The sequence below is a fragment of the Saccostrea echinata genome, unplaced genomic scaffold (genome assembly GCF_033153115.1).
Source record: "Saccostrea echinata isolate AGI-Se365-2 ecotype Australia unplaced genomic scaffold, CSIRO_AGI_Sech_v1 ptg000054l, whole genome shotgun sequence".
Classification (NCBI taxonomy): Eukaryota; Metazoa; Mollusca; class Bivalvia; order Ostreida; family Ostreidae; genus Saccostrea; species Saccostrea echinata.
In genome coordinates, this window is record NW_026889803.1 from 7,415,785 (window position 1) to 7,435,735 (window position 19,951).

General features: G+C 34.0%; 3 protein-coding genes across 7 annotated transcripts in view; 2 read left to right on the forward strand and 1 right to left on the reverse strand.

Moving 5' to 3' along the window:
- LOC133171891 (pleckstrin homology domain-containing family G member 5-like) overlaps window positions 1–11,351 on the forward strand; it is a 62,216-nt gene extending 50,865 nt beyond the window's left edge. For all 5 annotated transcript variants that reach the window (XM_061306688.1, XM_061306685.1, XM_061306684.1 and 2 more), the window contains 12 exons: window positions 4,452–4,610; window positions 5,530–5,625; window positions 5,860–5,910; window positions 6,145–6,294; window positions 6,539–6,649; window positions 7,003–7,152; window positions 7,563–7,700; window positions 7,956–8,075; window positions 8,187–8,319; window positions 8,487–8,599; window positions 8,692–9,695; window positions 9,909–11,351. In XM_061306688.1, the coding sequence (XP_061162672.1) occupies window positions 4,452–4,610; window positions 5,530–5,625; window positions 5,860–5,910; window positions 6,145–6,294; window positions 6,539–6,649; window positions 7,003–7,152; window positions 7,563–7,700; window positions 7,956–8,075; window positions 8,187–8,319; window positions 8,487–8,599; window positions 8,692–9,695; window positions 9,909–9,918 (2,235 nt within the window). In that variant the 3' untranslated portion in view covers window positions 9,919–11,351. The remainder of the gene's footprint in view (window positions 1–4,451; window positions 4,611–5,529; window positions 5,626–5,859; window positions 5,911–6,144; window positions 6,295–6,538; window positions 6,650–7,002; window positions 7,153–7,562; window positions 7,701–7,955; window positions 8,076–8,186; window positions 8,320–8,486; window positions 8,600–8,691; window positions 9,696–9,908) is intronic.
- Window positions 11,352–14,638: 3,287 nt separating this feature from the next.
- Window positions 14,639–16,087, reverse strand: LOC133206178 (uncharacterized). The gene is made up of 4 exons (XM_061342108.1): window positions 15,921–16,087; window positions 15,643–15,777; window positions 15,226–15,460; window positions 14,639–15,086 (listed from the first exon to the last, which is right to left on the reverse strand). Exons 1-4 carry the CDS (start codon window positions 16,068–16,070, stop codon window positions 14,749–14,751), a joined length of 858 nt encoding a protein of 285 aa, XP_061198092.1. The 5' UTR covers window positions 16,071–16,087; the 3' UTR covers window positions 14,639–14,748.
- Window positions 16,088–17,599: 1,512 nt separating this feature from the next.
- LOC133206002 (uncharacterized) lies at window positions 17,600–19,683 on the forward strand. Its single transcript, XM_061341907.1, has 6 exons — window positions 17,600–17,868; window positions 18,151–18,310; window positions 18,431–18,565; window positions 18,699–18,933; window positions 19,090–19,232; window positions 19,314–19,683. Exons 2-6 carry the CDS (start codon window positions 18,158–18,160, stop codon window positions 19,503–19,505), a joined length of 858 nt encoding a protein of 285 aa, XP_061197891.1. The 5' UTR covers window positions 17,600–17,868; window positions 18,151–18,157; the 3' UTR covers window positions 19,506–19,683.
- The last annotated feature ends 268 nt before the right edge of the window (window positions 19,684–19,951 follow it).

The window sequence follows — 19,951 nt, forward strand, 5'->3', positions numbered from 1 at the left end:
CCCCGTAGGGTACCTTTGTAGATTTTTTATGTTCATGTAGGTACAAAATATATATACCCCATGATTTACACTGAAACTGTATTTATTGGTTAAATAAAGACACTGAAAGCATTCAGATCATTTGAAAAGAAAATTAGAAATTCAATGGGCTCCCAGCAGTTTTTGTTTTTAATATCTGAGTATTGAAATCTCCTAGTCAAGTAATAGAGTCAAAAATATCATTGAGATTAGGTTTTTGTGGTGCATCTGCACTTTGTAATTGTTTGTTGTATGGAATTCTGTACATGAGCACACCCTCTTATTTAGACTAAAAAAGAAAAAAAAAAGATTCCAAGCAGACATTCACAGTTATGATTGATTATGAACGTGTTGTTTCATCTCCATGACATTGATAATGATTTTCTTGTCACATTGCTAGTCTACTATAAACTACCTTTGGGAGATGTATGCTCTTTATACATGTTTTATGTGTTAATTTATAAAGAAGTAATGACGATTGATCTCTTTGTTTGGGGAGATGAGTTGATCGTATTCTTGTCTTTATCTCTTGTTTTCTTACTACGCAGAAAATTAGTTCTATCATGTAGTACATCATTCTGAAGTATGGGGGAGGGGGGACCTTCATTGTATTCTCAGAGGTAAATATTGTCTGATACAAAGTACTGAAAAATCGCAAATTTTCTAAGGGTTTTTCATTGTTTTTGTGGTATGAAAATACTCATGAATTCATATGACCTCTCGGAATTGTTCTAATTTCCAACTACAGTGCCATTACTATTTGCTCTAAATAAAAGTCCCACAAACCAATATTCTTTCCTGAACCCCCCCCCCCCCCCCCCCCACCACTGAATTGTAGTTCATTCTGAATATAACTACCTTTTTTATTTAAAGAGATAAATCTACCTATATAAGGACATTTAAGATGCTCTTGCTTCCAAGATTTTTTTTTATTTTAGCTATATCTATCAAAGAGATCAATGTTCCCTTAAGTTTCTCATTTAAGTAAATATTTTTGTTGAAAGAACTTCTTGTGCCTATTACCAATACTCCGATTTCTTCAAGCTGTTCTCTTTAAAAAAAAAAAAAATCAATGTTTCCTAAAAAAAAAAAAAAGGATTATTTTCACCTAATGCAATCAAATAGGTACAGCATGACAATTTAAACGATGTTAAGTGTTAATCGACTTATTATATAGTTTTTTTAGAAGACATTGACCTATATAAATAATATGGCACCTGTCTGTGTGCGTGTTTAACATTCTATAAATTGTAAAAAAACTTTAATTGTCAATATAAACCCATCAAAGATCACTTTTCACCTGTCACATTAGATTGAGTTCTTTTGCTAACTTTTTTTTCCCCTGTAGGTAGTCATTACTGATCCAATCAATAAAATGGTGACTAGTTATATGAATGTTCAGAATGCCATAGTATATATTTAATGAAGGTTGGAATTCTCTATTGAAACAAAAAGTGATGGGAATTGTCAATGAAAAAGGACTTATTTTTAAAGCTAAACATGGATTCACTTTATATATCAAAAACCTGAGTCATTGGAATACACACTTTCACATTACAGGGATTTTTTTACCCCTTGATTCCAGGGGCCGGGTCCGTCAAGATTGGGAAAAATAGCGATATTTGGTTGAAATTGGGAAAAATATCTTCATACAAATAAATATGAAAAAACAAGCAAAAGTCAAATATTTAATCATTTTTCTTATTTTTTATAGTATGAAGCTGGCTTAAACCAGCTTTAGTGATATGAAATAATAGCGGCTGTTGAAGTTCAGAAGCTTAAAAATGGCAAAGCCGCAGGGTATGATAACATTGTAAATGAACATATTTATACGTTGTCATCTTTTTCACCTTTATGTAAGAAGTTCTTTAAAATAATATTTGATAGTGGGTTTGTTCCAGATGAGTGGTTAATCGGTATTGTTTGACCAATTTATAAGAATAAGAGCGATTCAACCCAGCCTGAAAATTACCGTCCTAGGCAAACTGGAGAGACTGACATGATGCACGTTTATTTTTTAGATAACGATCCCGACTTTAATTTTTAAACATCGATCCCGCTTTAAAAAGTATGCATGCAAACATCCATAGTATTCCGAATAACTTCTCGGAAGTCCTCGGATGGCTCGTTCATCGCACATAGAGAACATAAACACCTTTTTGTCGTTATTTTATTTTAATAATTTACAACTTAATACTTTTTTCCATATTGGGAATTTTTACATATGATTTTGGGAAAAACATGCACTTTTCAGCATTGGGAATGGGGCCGAATTTCGGCCCTGGAGGGACCCTAAAAAAATCCCTGCATTAAATACCTAGATGTAGGTTCATGGGAACAGTGGACATAATAGTTTTGTTATGGAAATGACTTATTTACCTATGTCATTGTTATTGAGATCAACATAACACTTGACTAAAAGGACATGTATATAAACCCAGACATGGTTTCCATCCCTCATGGTAAAGGTGGATAGATGACTTGGGATCCTTAGAAGAGAATGGTATCTACCTGGTGTAATTATGTATAGGTCTGTGGCCCTTGATATCGGGTTTCCATTAAGATCAGGTAGAATCAATAATGTGCTAGAAGATAAAGGGCGCTATTGCATCAACTCCCATCTTTCATAAGATCTTGCAGGTGTAATCTGCCTAGAAAAGGTGGAGTGAATGTCAAATCAGACTTCTTTATATGGATATTTAGACTTCAGTGTGGAATTTCCTACTGGACAAATGGACTAAATCTCTATATAAGATTGATTAATCAGGGATTTATTCAAGGTACTGGACTTTAATGAACCTTTTTTTAAAAATTGGATTACTGACCTCATATCTAAGTGTTTTGCCAAGTTTCTTTTCAAAAGGAATGATGTCAGTTTATATTTAAATGGATTGTTCCCATGATATATAACTCTGTGTATTAATTATGATGACTTAATAAGTTTGGACAAACTGTGGTGGTGTTTGAATGGTGATTCTGGTATACAGTGAATTCCTGGATGGAATACATGAGAAAAGCTTTCAATCTGACCAGAAAAAAAAAAAAAAAATGCTGAGTTAGGAATGCATTGATGGGACACTTGAAAGATTTCTCAGGACTTCTCCATTCTAGTCATAAACAGTGTCAGAAAATGCGACATCGCAGTCATAAAGATGTAGAGATGTGGGTTAAGTCCAGTCTTAAGGTAACATGTCCTTTGCATATAACTGACGACATTTTCACTATTTAGCCAATAGTAGGTTCTTTGTGTACCATTATTTTCCCATCAGCATGTGTATTTATAGCTTGGAAATATTACTGTCAGCTCTGCAATAAGGAAACAGTTTTTGCAACATGTAAATTGTTGCAATGAACGGTTTTTACGCATTTGTGTATTTGAGATTTCTATATGAATTTACATCTAATGTAAAAGAAGGGGTCAAATTTTTACAGTCGTGATAAATTTTCTCCATGTTCCAGTAGTTAGTTCAAGCTGATAATGCCTATTAATGAAAATTCAGTAAATGTTATTGAAAGTCTCAAGACTTTTGAAATTAATTACAATTAAAAGATCCTAGTTCTGATGAGATGGTGTGCAATTTAATGGATATATATATCAATCAAAGTGTACAAAATACCTCATTTAAACATAACATTTTCATGTTTATCTATCTGTGTTTACGTGACTGTCTTTGAAATTTAATTTGATTCACAAATGTATTTGATGGTGTAATTGGGTAAACTGATAACAAAAACATTGACCTAGAATGTTTGGAAAATCAATTAAATTTTTAATGAGGATTTAGACGATCTGTTTATGTGTTGCCCATGACGTACATGGCCAGTTATTAAATGCCCATCAAACACTATCCAGTTGTAGGGGAAAACGGTCAATCTTTATTTTATTTGTGCAATTCTATAACATACCATGGGACCCCAGGGCCCAGAAAACAACTGAATATTTCATGAGAATCTTGATGTTTACCTGTATATTACTGTAACGGCAATGATCTGATTTGCTGAAACTGTTAATTCCGATAGTCACACTCTAATTATTGTGACAAGACGGGTTATACTTGTTTCTTTTTATTTTGCTTCACATCTTCAATCAAATCCCATAAACATGACAAGGCAAAAGATATATTTAAAGAATTCTGATTAATAATGAAAGAAAAGGTGCATTCAGCAACATGAAAGAGATTCTTGATGAATAATTTATTTGTTATTTCTTCCAACTCTTGTGTAATATAAATATTTGAAGGTGAACATAATCAATGCATACCTATCAGCATTGAGTATATCTGTAATGATGTACAAGTTGCAATAAATTGTACCGCCATCCTAATGTTCAATTTATCATTTTGATCCTTTCATAGAATTTTCATATAAATGTCAATGTCTAGTCAATATAGACAGTTTTACTAATAATTTCATATTCTGTAATTTTTTTTTAGGATCGGGAAAAACATGAACAGCTGAGTGAGATCTTGAACAAGTACAGTAGTAATGGTATCCCGGCGATGCCCGACCTCCTGAACATTGGCCGGCCTTGTATCCAGGAGAACCTGTTTGAGATTGAACCTCACTGGAGTTCTGTGGTGGACAATGCCTCTGTAAGGAACTATCTGCAGTTTTTATAATGTTTTCATATTGATGTACAAAACTCTGTCTTTGTTGTGGTGTAGATTTTTCAAATTTTAAAATGTTTTCATAATGATGTTAGCTAGAGACTCATAAACTTGTGGTTCTAATTTCAATTTTCTAAACCTAGAATTTTAACTAACTTAGGGAAAAAAGTGGAATTTAATATATATACTGCAGGGTTTTATTTTGTTTAGACCTGATTTGATTTTGTGTACTTTTAAAAGCACTCATTTTATTATTAACAAAAATATCATTAAAATGGGTTTCCAGTTTTCTTGATTGTTCATATGCATTACCAAACATTAAATAGGCTAGAGCTTAATAAAGGTAATTCCTGTGTCATTAATTCATTGTAGAATTGTTTACAAAGGTCACAACCCAACTATCCCTTTTTATACCTTGAATACAGTTATCTAAAGTTATTCAATATGGGGAGGGGGTCAGTGTTTACAATGGGATATAGGGACTTAGAAGTGTAGTGTATTACATGTTTAATAAAAAAAAATCTTTTTGGCAAAAACAGTAGGTACTCATTGTTTGGGTTTTTTAAAAAGAGGGAAAGAAAACAGACAGCTGGAGCCATCAAGTAATAAAGAATGTAAACAGTACATCTAAAGCAGTACTTTTGACCTTTTAGGGTATTTAGTATCTCTGAGATTTAGATGGCCTTCAAATTAAGTGTAACATCAAGATTAGAGCACTGGTCTACTCAGCTGTAAATATTGGGAGCTGATCCGAAAAGAACCTTTTTGTTTACTGTCTTGTCAATATGAGATGGGAGATCCGATAATGTCAGGTTGTGTCACTGCTGCACTCCAGATAATCAGCTTAGCTGTACTTTTAACATTACTTAAACCTGAATGATATTTTGTATTGTCTTTTTTTCAGATGTTGACGAAACGTCAGCATGATCAACAAGAGGCTATCTGGGAACTACTCAACACAGAACTGCTTTATATTAAAGCTCTCAGGGTCATTGTAGATGTAAGTCCACTGATGACATATAGCTGAAAGATATTTTGATCATTTATCTATTCAGACAGTATTAATATCTACTTATAGCGATCTGATCAATACCAAGGCTTGGCAAAATGAGACCAGATGAAAATAGTAATACAATTATCACTAAACTTTTGACATTTTATTCCATTTAACATTTTCAGAATACATATATTGACATTTATGAGAGCCATTTATTATATTTTTTTTACTTTTCAGTTATTTATGTGCTGTTTAATAAACTTACAGAGTGAAAGTATTTTAAATGAGGTATGCAGCAGAATTATAAAACAATTTTATTTATCACAGAAATTATTTTTATACAACACTTAAATTACAAAACCTAATATTTAAGTAAATAATAATTAATTGCGTTATAGTTTCCTCAAACATACATTGACATACCAGTTTTTGCATTTTAAAGAATTGAGATAATTTCACAAATTTTAGGATAGGTTTAGTTTCCTGCAATTTTATTTAATCTGTAATCCTTTTAATCTACAGATTGAGACAGAACTTTTGTTTGGTAATATCAGTGATGTCCTAACAGTTAACTGTGATTTTTGGGAGTCCCATTTATTAAAAGTGCTGACTGTGGCAAGAGAAAATCGAACACCTCTCAACCCCTCAGACATGAAGGATGGATTTAAAAAGGTAGCTTATATTGTTCCCATGGCCATAATATCCACAGGCTGTAATTAAACTGTCATCTATCTCCCAATACCTGTCTTTATATTCAAAGAACATACTGAAATCATAAAGTAGAGCAGCATTAAATCCCTGTATTTTTTCCAGTTAAATCAACCTTTAGTAATGTAATTAAGTCAAAAAATTTTCCATGGAAGAGAAAGATTGTTGTGTTGCATTATGAGTACTAAGAATATTTTTTTTTTGATAGTTTGGTGAATTGTTTGGTCCCTACACCAAGTACTGCACAGAACAGAAAAACTGTACAGAGTACATGAAGGCCAGATATGCAGATAATGATCTCTTTAAAACTTTTGTTGTGGTAAGTTGTTTCACATCAGTGTCGATGTTTTAGCAAACTCTGCAGACTGTTTGCATTGACCCTTTGTCAAAGGGTAATGTCATTTACTTGATTGCAAGTTAATACAGGTGACATGTCAAGTCAGGGTAACCTGGCAAGGTGTGGGAAAACAAAGTTTTCATAGTAAAGTGCAAGAAATCAAATGAAAATAAGACACTTAACATTTTATTTCTACATCCAGGTAACTTGTAATTGCTGAGAAAAGATTACAAACTATTTGATTAGTGTTGTTGTGCATTTACAAGACTTCATTGGTAAATGGGACAAGAGAAAGTTACCTTGCTTTATTTTAAAACACCTTTTTTTTTATACAGTGGGCAGAAACCCAGAAGCAGTGCAACCGTCTAAAACTGACCGATTTACTGGTCAAGCCTATGCAGCGGCTGACCAAATACTCCCTGTTACTACAGGCCATTCTCCGCAAGACAGAAGATGATCGACAACGAAGGGACCTCTTAGAAATGGTAAGGGTCAAAGGTTAATTTGCATGTTTCAATTAATAAAAATGTACTGTAGCAATGGGCAGGTGTATTGAAATAAATAAATTAAATTAAAATAATAAATAAAGGGGGGGGGGGGGGTAGTCAAATGAAAAGATTTTCTAAAAAATGAATATACAGATCTAAATTTTTCAGAGTCTTTTTAATCAGGAATTAATGTTTATGTAAAAGTCAGTTAAATACAGGTGTTTGGTTTAAGTTTGTTAGTTTTTTCTTAACTATTTTTGCTATTTTATGGTTTTGCTGAGAAATGGTCTACCAACAAACTCTCAATTATAACAAAGTCTTAAACCAATACACACATTTAAATGGAAGAAAAAAGTATTTAACTTGGATTTTACAGTGTTAATTCTTTTTCTTTTAAATAATTTCAGATTGGAGGGGTGGACAAATTTGTCTCACATGTGAATGTCACACTGCGACATAAACATGACCAAGAAAGATTAAATGCAATAGTTGCTAAAATTGAATCTTATGATGCCGTAGAGTCACCTAATGATGAATGTCTAAGAGTAAGTTTTCATTGCTTTTATGATTTATTGAAATGATGAGGAATTAAAACATAATTATTATAAATGTCCTGGATACATTTTCTACCTCTTTTAAAATATTTTTGTGTGGATGTTATTAGCCTTTGTACATAGATAGTAGATGCAGCAAAGTAAAGTTACTGGCTTTTAATTAAGATAGATATTTTCATCTAGTATCTGCTTCCAAACTAAAGAAGATCTTTGAGAGATAATTGTTGGCTTGACTTTTATTTGCAGTATATTCAAGAATATTATGATAACTTTGACCTTCGTGCACCCATGCCTGGATGTGGTGCCGATCACACAAGAACCCTCATTATGCAATCTGTGCTCAAACTCAAGGACTCGGCAACAAGGGTAAGATCTCCATCAAATATTTCTGTATCAGATAAAGCAAATATGAAGTCAAAGTTCATTTTTATCATTCAATTATTGAATAAGACTGACTGTTGAGCTTTTGATTTGTAGATGGATGTTGAATGTCTCCTGTTTACAGATCTTTTATTGATCTGTAAACCAAGCAAAAGAATGGAGAAATATAAAATTATAAAACCTCCAATGAGAGTGGATCGCATGATGATTCAGGAACTTAAGGATAAAGGTAGTTATATTGTAAATATTAGTAGATAATGGCTTAATCCAGCAAAAATGGATATCTTTTTTTAAATCACCATCAACTCTATATATTTAACAATGTTGTCCTACAAGTATACTTTCCTATGAAGAAATTTTTAAATTTGTTGTTATCCTGTTTGGCTTTGTTTGCAGGGAGTTTTCTGCTGATTTACCTGAATGAGTACCATGTACCTGTGTCAGCTTTCACGTTCCATGCTGATCAGGCGTCTATACGAGTCTGGGTAGATCATATCAGAAAAGCTCAGGTAAAGGGCAATAACTCTTACTCAATTATCAAAATTTAGATACTATCAGTTGATCTTTCATTTGCTAACTTTAAATTCATATGTTTTTACAGACTTTGTACAGAGAAGCTAGAAGGTCCAGTCAAGGAAATAGTAGTTTTATAAATCCTGGAAATGAGGAGGTTGTGGAGGAGGAAGTGATACGCACCACTCCCCTTCACCCCCTTAACGAGGATGTCCTCCTGTCTCCCTCCACTACACCATACGATGTGTCTGAACTCTTCCGAAGCAGCAGTAGTCCCATGCCTAGCCCAATCGATAAGTGCTCTCCTCACTTCTTCCACAAATCTCACTCTGAACAGGCAATCCAAAGCCATCGTTTAGAACTCGCAAAAGAGAGAACGCGATCAGAGGACATCCAAAGTGGTCACCCCCCAGTGCAATCTTCTTACTCAGTGCCGAATTTTGATGACTCATTGAATCCTGAGGAGGAGGAGGAAAAAGGACAGGTGCATTCCTCCTCCAATGGATCCTCAGCAACCAGTAACTCCTCACTGCCAGACATTCTTGATGATGGTCTGAAACAGAAATTAAATCAGAGGCGGTCCTCAAGGACAGACACAAAGAGGTACCTAACAGCTGATGCGATTCGGGAATTAAGTAAGCATGAGGATAAAGATACAAGTATATATAAAAGACTTTCATGGAATTGTGGAACCAAAGATGAAGAAATTAGACAAAATACACTTAAAAATAAAGTGCAAAGTACAGACTCTATTCGGAGCGTACATAGTTCAAGTGGGGTGAGCTCAACAGGGTCTCTTCATTTGAGCCCGGAGGTTGACGTTATTGAGGACTTATACCAAAATAACAATGACATTAGCACAATACATGAGTCCAGTTGTAATGAGGAAGAAAATATCAGTGAAAAAGATCGACACAAATCCAAGTCAACCACAGATATTGCCAAACTGTTTGAAGACCTCCATACAAGTGAGGTGAAGGACGGGATTTCTTCTGTGGACATTCCAGCTAACCTTGAGAAGAGGAAATTTAGTCATGCTCAAATCATGAAGATAAAGAAGCAACTCCTGCTTAGTTCAAATGTTGAAGCCAGGTATATTCTCTTTGTGTAATTACTTTAAACAGTGTAAGTGAAGAAACAAATGAATTTTTAAAGCAACTTTGAAATTTTTTTTTCTCATTTGAGTGAATCCTTTGATGATAAATTTTGATGCAAGAATTAACATCAATTAGGTGCCAAAACAATTCCATTTATAATATACATGATGTAGACAATTCTGAATCTTCAAAATCTTATCTTTTACAGTGAGGTATGAAAGAAGAAAATTCAGTGCTACGATCAACCAAAATCCAGGACTCTGGAGTCCTATATATACTGCCAAACTATCCGCCCCCTGTGTAGCAAATCCAAGTTGTTCCAAAGTTATCATGCTGGTCAACACTGATGTGCATTTTGTGATGGCTTAACTCAATTCAGGCTTACAATGTCCACATTTATGACATATCAATTTTGGATCATGTTCATTCCAGTGACTTTCATGCATGCCATGACAGATGTTGCCATGACAACAGAAAATGGCTGACATAATGGATTGTGATATTTGAGTGCTCTAATGTTTTTGTGAATGTCTTCAGAATGTTTTAGAAAGTTTTTATTGTGATAATGTGCTATTTGTTTTAACAGTTTTAACTGTAAATTTTTTATTTTATTGAGGGTTTATTCTGATATTAAGAGATCTGAAATAGTTTGTGGTGCAGTGTAACTTGTCTAAAATGTACCGGTAATATTGATCTATTTAATATCCACACGCACTCTGTACCAGTGCATTTCCTACCAAATAAAAACTGTTGGTAAACAAAGTATTCTGCCTTTTGCCAAATGGAATATGTTTGGGATTTCTAAAATACCTAGGTTAGACAAGTTTCACTGTATTTCAACATGTACTGATAAGGGAGATGTTTTTGATGAAGCATATCTGATTTGTGCAATTTATAACATAAGATCTTGTTTCTCATTTTATTTTACTCTTTTTTTTTTCTTCAGCAGGCCGGTATACTTATGTAAATCGTTTTTAAGGACCTTTTGTGATAGTGTATTGACTTTATATATGCTCAACTATAGTTATCCATAATGCAATATGTGCAAATTCATTCATTTATTCATAAAATTGTGTGTATATATGCAATGATGGTTTAGCTGTCTCCACTTTGTTAAATTAATGATGCAATTGTTATATATATAAATATATATATTTTATCTACAGCAATCAAGAAAAGAATGCTGTTTTGTCCTACAATTTGTCAAATCCCTTTATCCACTCTGTTTTAATTTTTGAAATAATCAGTATAGTAGTTCAACTCATTGAAGTAAAAAATAATGCATTTTTAGAGCGCAACCATTTTTTAAATCTGAAAACCAATTTGAAAAAAGGTACATTTTAATAAATAGGCTAATAAGGTCTGAGTTCAAAGCTTGTGCAACTGACTAAGAGTGTTCATTTTTGTATGCAATGGAAGATAAAGGTCTGAATTATTTCGGAATTTTTTATCCAAACTAATAATGGCATATTTGTGTAGTCATGTGATTTTTGTATGTGTTTTGATCGGTCAATCTTTGATCAGTCTGTCAGTTGGACATTCCTTATGTGATATGTGTAACATCCCTCTATTTATTATTCACTTGTTCCATATCATGTACCCTGAAATGAATTTTTGTTACAAAAATCTGAATATAATATGACTTAAAACAAGACAACTGACTCTGAGTTCTTTTTTTTTAAATTCATGCTTTCTTTTTGATTTTTGAATGTTCAGATTCAGTTGCAATGTAACTCTTAGTCATACAATGGTTTCAATGAAAATAAGCATTCTGAGAGTATTGCAATCCTACCAGCAAGTATAATCTAGTTTCCCTTAAAAATTAAAAAGCCCATAAATCCATCAGAACTCATCAAAATGGACCAATTGCAAATTTGATCTGTATTAAACCCATAAAGGTAGAGTTGCATGCAGAAAATCAGTTTAATATCTGCAAGACGATGAGAAAAAAATACAGAAAACCAAGTGGGACAGGCGGACACAGACAAAGGAAAAGCTAGACAGATTAGAGGAACAGACAGACAGGGGGGCAGACAGACGAGGAGGAAACCTACAGTCCCCTCAGGTGTCACCAGTAGGGGACATAAGCTTAAATAAGAAATGTTACCTAACCCAGACATAAATCCTCAGTTATTGATGTGAACAAAGAAAATTTTCATGATTATGAAGTATTTACCCTTAGTGAGTATCGATGAATTGTTACAGTGCTAACTGACTTTTAATTAATCAACTTTTGTCATGCAAGCACTTAAAAGTTTGAAAAAATAAATAGGTTACAAAAATCGTAATAAACCAGAGAAGAAAACATTAAAAACTGGACTATCCATTTCACTTTTGTTATACATAGCTAATTTGGACAGATGATACAAACATTTTTTTTCCAAAAAACCATGAAAACTAGTTATAATTGTAACGGGAACCGTTACAGATGTTCCCCAAACGCTCCCCAACACCCTTTTGGTGTCTTATTTCCTGTAAGCTTCATTAAATAAGCCAATGAAGTAAATTGATCGTTTTTTGCATTTCACGCGCGCACACGTGCATGCATGTGCAGGATGACCATGTCATCTCATCTATACTATTAATGCATCTTTATATTCTCAGTATCAAAACATTTCATCAAAAAATAAATAAGTTCCGGCTATATCAAGTATATTGGTCATCTTAGCATTGCATGAATGCGCACCTGCATGCATGTTCCTAATGACCATGCCATTTTGTCTACACTTATAATTTGTCTGTTTATTCTTAGTATCAAAGCTTTTCATAAAAAAATATAAAAGTTATGACTATATTAAGTATATTGTCATTTAACACACTGCACGCGCGCGCATGTGCATTCATGAGCACGATGTCCATATTGTCTACACTTTTAATATATCTGTATATTCTTAATATCAAAACTTTTCATAAAAAATATAAAAATTACGGCTATATTAAGTATATTGGTCATTTAACACATTGCACGCGCACACGTGCATGCATATGCATGCACGCATGCATGCATGTGCATGATGACCATGTCATCTTGTCTACACTTTTAATATATATAAATAATTTGAGTATCAAAGCATTTCATCAAAAAGTATAAAAGTTACGAATATATCAAGTATATTTGTCATTTTACGCTCTGCGCGTGCGCACACGTGCATGCATGTGCATGTTGACCATGTCATCTTGTTTACACTTTTAATATATCCTTATATTTTGAGTATCAAAGCATTTCATCAAAAAATATAAAAGTTACAGCTATATCAAGTATATTGGTCATTTGACGCATTGCACGCGCACACACGTGCATGCACGTGCGCGCAAAATGACCTTGATTCCGCAAATCTACATAACATGCCTATTAACCCTAAAAAGGTTTCACCTCAATCGGATGAGTAGTTGACGAGATCACTCGTGGACAAAAAAGTACCCAGGAAGAAGAAGAAGAAGAAGAAAAATAATAATAATAATAAGAAACAGAGTAAAAACAATATGTTCCCCAACTTCGTTTGGGGAACATAATAACAACTACAGTCATGTGTATAATGTCCTATAAGTTAGTGATGAAAAAAATTGTATCGATTTATAAGGGTGATTACAGAAGGTAGGATTTTGAACATTATAGAAAATTTACGATTTTTTCATATTTTAGAAATTTGATATTTGCATCATTTACAACCAAAATTGGTCCAAAAATTTTAAAATATACCAATCCAGGTATCCATCATACATGTACATGTATGTCTAACCAGAGTTAACTTGATTAACTCAAAGGAGTTTCTCTCAAAGATCAACAACCACTGCATTTAAATGCCTATTTTAAAAATACGTACTCATCAATACCGGAAGTGTATTAACTACAGGATCAAGTTAAAGCTGTTCTTGTGCTACTTTTACATTCTAACTTTTTGTAACTGAGTTATCGCTCTCGTCATAATTGCAAGGATACCAACATCATACTATGGTGTGTGAAAGTCGGAAACAAATTTATTTCGTTGAAGCAGGGACCTATATACTAAGTATATAGGTCCCTGGTTGAAGCTGATTTAGAGGAGGAAATATTTATACATGTATATGGCACAGTTCCTCAAATTCTGGTCGAAATGAGTTGCGTTGTTCTCTCCGCGACATACACCCTTTGCAAATAAAAATATTAATCTGGCATAAACGTGCTATGTGCTAAAAACAACCACTCACTATTTATGTATGCAAGATTGACAAGGATCAATATTCATACACAAAAAAGCAAATGTCTTTGTATAGTCGGAAGCTAGAACCAACACCCAGTGAAGACCTTACTGACTATTGGTGCCAAATTATTTGTACACCTAAAAAATCTGCTTTTATTTAAAAGTGCGTGAATGATGCATCTAAATGTACCAGCACCATTACCAGTGTAAGTGACGGTTTGCTTTCGGTATACCCCCTTGTTGTTGGCCCCCACAAAGAGTATGTAATTTACATGTCCGAGGGAGATCTGATGGCCCAACACAAATGTTTTATTTTGGCCAAACAAACCATCATAAGAAAACTGTTTTAAGATGCCATGCATTAGTCCTGAAGAGCTTTACTTTATGACCTATACAATGTTTCTTCCTTAATTTCTTTCAAAATTTCATGCTTTCTTTCATGTTTTTCAAAATAATGACAATCAAGACATCAAGTTTAATGCTGTGTTTTATTACAAAAACGAGAAATATAAATAATAAAAATTCATTTTGCAAATAATTCATGAAAAGTAACATTCAGTACAAAAAAAGACACAAAAACAGATTCTTTTATAAAATGCAAGGATTGAGTTGTTCTCAGTCTATTCTACAAAAGATGACATGATTGCAATATCGCTCGTAAAGATATCGATTGTGCATAATTATAACTTATAAGTTAATAATAAACACAATAAAAAAGTAAAAACTTTTATATAAAAAAATAATATATGATGTAACATAAAAATTAAATATTGATTGTAGCATAAAATGAAAGACTAGAACAGGCACTTAGTACTTTGAAAATACTGGTTCGTTACTAGTATATACCAAAGTACAGGAACGCGAATATTAACCATACACACGTAAACTTTGACATGCTGAGTTACAATAAAATGGCGGACAGTTTCCCCTTCGACAGTTACTTATGCACCAGTTATCAGCGGCCTGTTGGTTGATCCTTCTGAATGCTGGTGCAGCGGTACAAGTCGTCGAACTGCCACCGACAACCGCCAGAGGGAGCTGGGGACGCACCGCCACGTTGTTTGGAACGTACGGCTGATAACTTCCGCTCTGTTGGGACCCAGTCTCGGAGTGGCCGATAGCGATGTCTGCACAGCCGTAAAATTGTTCCTGCTGGCCGCATCCTTTACATGTCTGTCCGTATGAGGAAACTCCATAACTGTTACCTAAAAGGAAAGGAAAAAATAAACATTTATGTCTTCTATATGGGATTACCTTTAGTTAGCAATTGTAAAGAAATAAATGCGATTCTATTTTGGAAGCTTATAAAATTATCAACTAAATCCATGTACATGTAAATCATACCAGCGTTATATTTCCATTGTAGAACACATTGTGAACACGTGAGTCCTCTTGGAAGTTTGAGCTTTATTGAGTAGATCTGGGGACGTCCCTGTTCCATGAATCGAACACTCCCAGAAGGTTGATGAAGGACATACTGATCTAAACAAGCCTGTGTTGCAGGCTTATGAACATTGTTGTTCGGGCATAAGCGGAATTCGAAATATCCTAAATGAGAGGCGGTGATTTTCACTTTAACCTGAAATTAAGAAGGACCCAAAATACGTTAGTCTTTTGCATGCAGATAAGTTTTTATATGAATATAACAAGAAAAGATTTAAAAAGCTTTTATCAATGCTATCGGAAATATCTCTTTCAGTGCAGGATCATTTTGCTACATATTCTCTTTTAAATTTCAGAGTGAAAGTGTATGTTACTTACGTCAATGATTTGTCCCTCAGTGTATCTTTTGCTTATTATTCCAGTTGCATAGCGACCTCCAGCCTCGTTTTCACGTACACCATCCCAGGGATCACCACAGATTCCACATTTCCCGCCATTTTTATTCCATTGCCTCTGCAATCAGATTAACGGAAGGTGATTAATTATCACCGTTGTTTATCATAGTGGGTTTTTTTTAACATGCATAAGGTCCTAATATATTTTTCTTTTCAAATAGAAAACAATCACGTATAGTTGTTTCTGAATTAACTTCTTACATCAAATCCTCCGCAGAACAGTTGGTTGTCGTCGTAGTTGTGGGGCGTGTTAAACCCGAACCTCCACATACTGGATCGTGAGGGGGGATCCTGGAGATAGCCGTGCCCTAGAGCACCGGGGATCAGCGTCAGCATCAGAAGTTCAATCATTTTCAGATTATTTTCAATATTCCCCAAACCCTGACGGTACAAACCCTGCAAGAGTTACCAACGAATAAGAAAGTCTGAAGACTAGCAATGGTTTGTAAAATATAATATCAATGTTAATTTTGTATTTGTAAATAAATCAATTTGAACTTAGCTTGGTTTTTCAGTTGCAAAAGCACAATTTAATACATCAGAATATGAGACAGTACACTTACTTTCAGTAAGAATTAATGTATATCGGCTGTTTGTTGTTGTTTTTCTGGAGTAGCCACACTGTTCGTATATATAGTGAATTTTTATCTCTTCGTTTGTGTACATATTGGAATCTCTACTACGCAATCAGACCATTGATATCCGATTTAATCCACAAAAGACTTCCAGTACAAACGCTGACATCATTCTGAACCTATTCTCTGTTTGTTTGGGTCTAGTCATTCATTGTTTTTGTTAAAATTTCGATTCAAAAATTTGCTTGATTTCTGTTAAGACGTCAAAGTTTGAGTTTTGAAATCATGGGATTCTTTGAGGACACGTCGGATAACGGGTTTATGCAAACAGTAGTATAAATATTTCGAGGTTCTAAGAATAGTTCTGTTTATATGTACATGCGTACATAAATATACTCATATCGATAAGTAGAAAATTTGATAGTCTAAATAATAGAGCATTTGCGTGCATATACATGTATTCAGATTAGGGTTTTGATCGAATTGCGTGTAACCATAACATGGCAACCATTTATCGTTCTCTGAATTGCATCTTTCAAAGGTTTAAACCACAATGTAACGATTAACCAGAGTCAATGTTCTCATTGACAGAACATGTTGTTTTGCAATATGATTGATTTCTTTATTTATTATAAAGATCTCTTTGTGTCAATCCACTTTTTATAATATGTAAAATAAATTTTGCTGACACTGAAAAGTGGGACATAAATGGGTACATGTCTTTGCATGTTTTATACACGTATTTGGGATTGTCTTCGTCTAGAAAATGTTTATAGGATTTTTCTTCCTCTTCCCCAAGAATTCAGAAAGGTACCTGCATAAAATGCCCATGAGATCCAAGAAGTATATTCAGCTAAATCTTTTTCGGGTATTATTTCCTCCCCATTTTTTCATGTTCGTAGAACCGACTAGGATTTCCTTTGCGGATTGGGTGCATCCAATTGTTTATGGGGAACTCCCCAACCATTTACCCGAGATGGATTTTTTGGAGGATAGACCAACAAATCCTAGCTTCCTATGAGACTGTACCCTAGTGATATGACTCGAAGACAAATCTTCCCAGACCTAACCGCAAAAAGATGACACATTCCCTGTCAAATATTTACAAGATGGAAAAAGACAATTGGATGTTAGTGTTGTATCTGGGTCAGCAAGTGCTTTATGAAGACATCTTTTATCAATAAATAAAAAAATAATGATAAAAAGATCCATAGAAACATAACCAAAGCTGAAATTATGTATACATGACAGATTTTTCAAAAATGCGCACGTAAATTAGTATCTGGCCTACTGATAAAACGATCCATCAATGACGTCCGGGGGTTTTCGAAGGACAATGGAGGAATTTTGCATTCTCTTTAATAAAAACAAACAAAGATGACTGGTTTTATGAATGAAGTCAGGATTTACTTATCTGAGAGATTTAATTATTTCAGATTAAGGACCAAACGTCTACGCAGACGCACTATGAAAAATGAGACATATGTAAATAGAGATTCTGATCAGATTTGGGTATAAATAAGACTTCTGCGTGTAGGTTGGATACAGACAACAAATACCTGCAACAAGAAAAGGTACTGTTAGAATCTATTCCAAAAAGTATGCTTTTAATTTTTGAAACCTGATTTATGCATCTGTTTTATTGAATTTTCTTGAAAAATATCAACTAAAATGCTTGTAACACCGATTTTAAATTTATTAATGTGTAATTAAAAAAGAGTTTCTTCACGTTTTATAGACTGCATGCTTTTGTTTTATTTTTTATTTTCGCAAAAGCATCTATGATTTCCTCTTTAATTTAAATAAACTCCTTATATGGTATATAGTTATCAGTATTGTCATTTGACTATTTCTAGTGTTAAGATGTTCATTGGTCTCCTACTCACACTCCTCGCACCTGCCGTCCTGGGGCACGGTTACCTCCAGGAACCCCCCTCCCGCTCCAGTATGTGGAGGTTTGGCTTCAATACACCCCACAATTACAACGACAATCAACTTTTTTGTGGAGGAAAAAATGTAAGAAATCATCAAGAGTATAAATTGTCCAATTAAGTTAATTTAATCTACAAGTCATATTATCGAAATCATTCATATTAAAAGTCATATTAAAAGTCGTATTGCTTTTTTTTTTTCTAGAGACAGTGGGGCAAAAATGGCGGAAAATGTGGAATTTGTGGCGATCCTTGGGATGGTGTTCGTGAAAACGAGGCTGGTGGTCGCTATGCAAAAGGAATCATAAGTCGAAGATACAAAGAGGGAGAGATCATTGAGGTAAATGAAATATTACGTACACTTATATAGATACAATCACTAAAGAAGTAAAAGCAACATGTACTGCAGTTAATGACAAAGGGCTACAATTAATTATAGAAAGATAATTTTTGGAGTTTATGTTATATTTCAGGCACAAGTGAAAATCACTGCATCCCATTTAGGATACTTCGAATTTCGTTTATGTCCGAACAATGATATTCACAAGCCCGCTACACAGGCTTGCCTAGATCAATACGTCCTTCACCAGCCTAATGGGAGTGTTCGATTTATGGAACAGGGACGCACCCAGGTCTACTCAATAAAGCTCAAACTCCCAAGAGGCTTGACTTGCTCACAGTGTGTTCTGCAATGGAAATATAACGCTGGTATGAATCATTTGCTCAAGCTTCAAATACGAAATCTTTAATTAATTAATTAATTAATTTATTTATTTATTTATTTATTTTGCAATTGCAGTGGACGTTCAAGGATTTCTTTTTTTAAGGTATACAATTAATCTTTTGAATGTTTTCATTTTATAGGTAACAGTTATGGAAGGTCCCCATATGGAGGGATGTGTAAGGGGTGTGGCCCTCAGGAACAGTTTTATGGGTGCGCTGATATTGCCATCGATAAAGTCCCGTATGGATCCCAGCAGAAAGAAATTCCCCGCCCGTTTATACAGGTAACACAGCACGTTGAAGCACGTCCTCAACTAATCACCAATGGATCCCAGCAGAAAGAAATCCCTCGCCCTTATGTACAGCAGCACGTTGAAGCGCGTCCTCAACTGATCCCAACATTTATCAACGGCATTGCAGTAACGTGTCGTGCAACCCCAGACTTCAGAATCATAAATAACTACGCTGATAATTGGTGCAAGTCTAACTGCCGACGTGGATATTGTCCATCTTTGTATTGCACAGCGGCCTGCCAAAAATTAAAGGTTCAGGGTTAGTGCCATGCATATTCCTCTTTTTGAATGCATTTGTGTGTTTCAAAAACACTGCCATGCTTTTGATAGACATCAAGAACTTGAGAATTTCATCTTTGTGTTTCAGCTGCATCTAATGCTTGCAATTGGCCTTCTTTTGAACTTTCCCTGCATTATATATTAATTTATATTTTGTTGACATGAGAGCTTTTATCTGTTATTTTTATTTGTTATTTATATATTTTACACTTTTTAAATTTTTATAATAAAATATTAAAGGAAATCACATGTTAGTTTTTTTAATAGTTTACTTGGAAGAATAATAATGAAAGATGCACGATACAATTGAAAATGAAGCAACAATATCAATATCTTTTTAAAGAAATTAGTTCATATACCTTGGCAATGTGATATAATCCAGACTGAGTTTGGTTATGTAGTATGTGTGATTTAAACAATATTTATTCAAA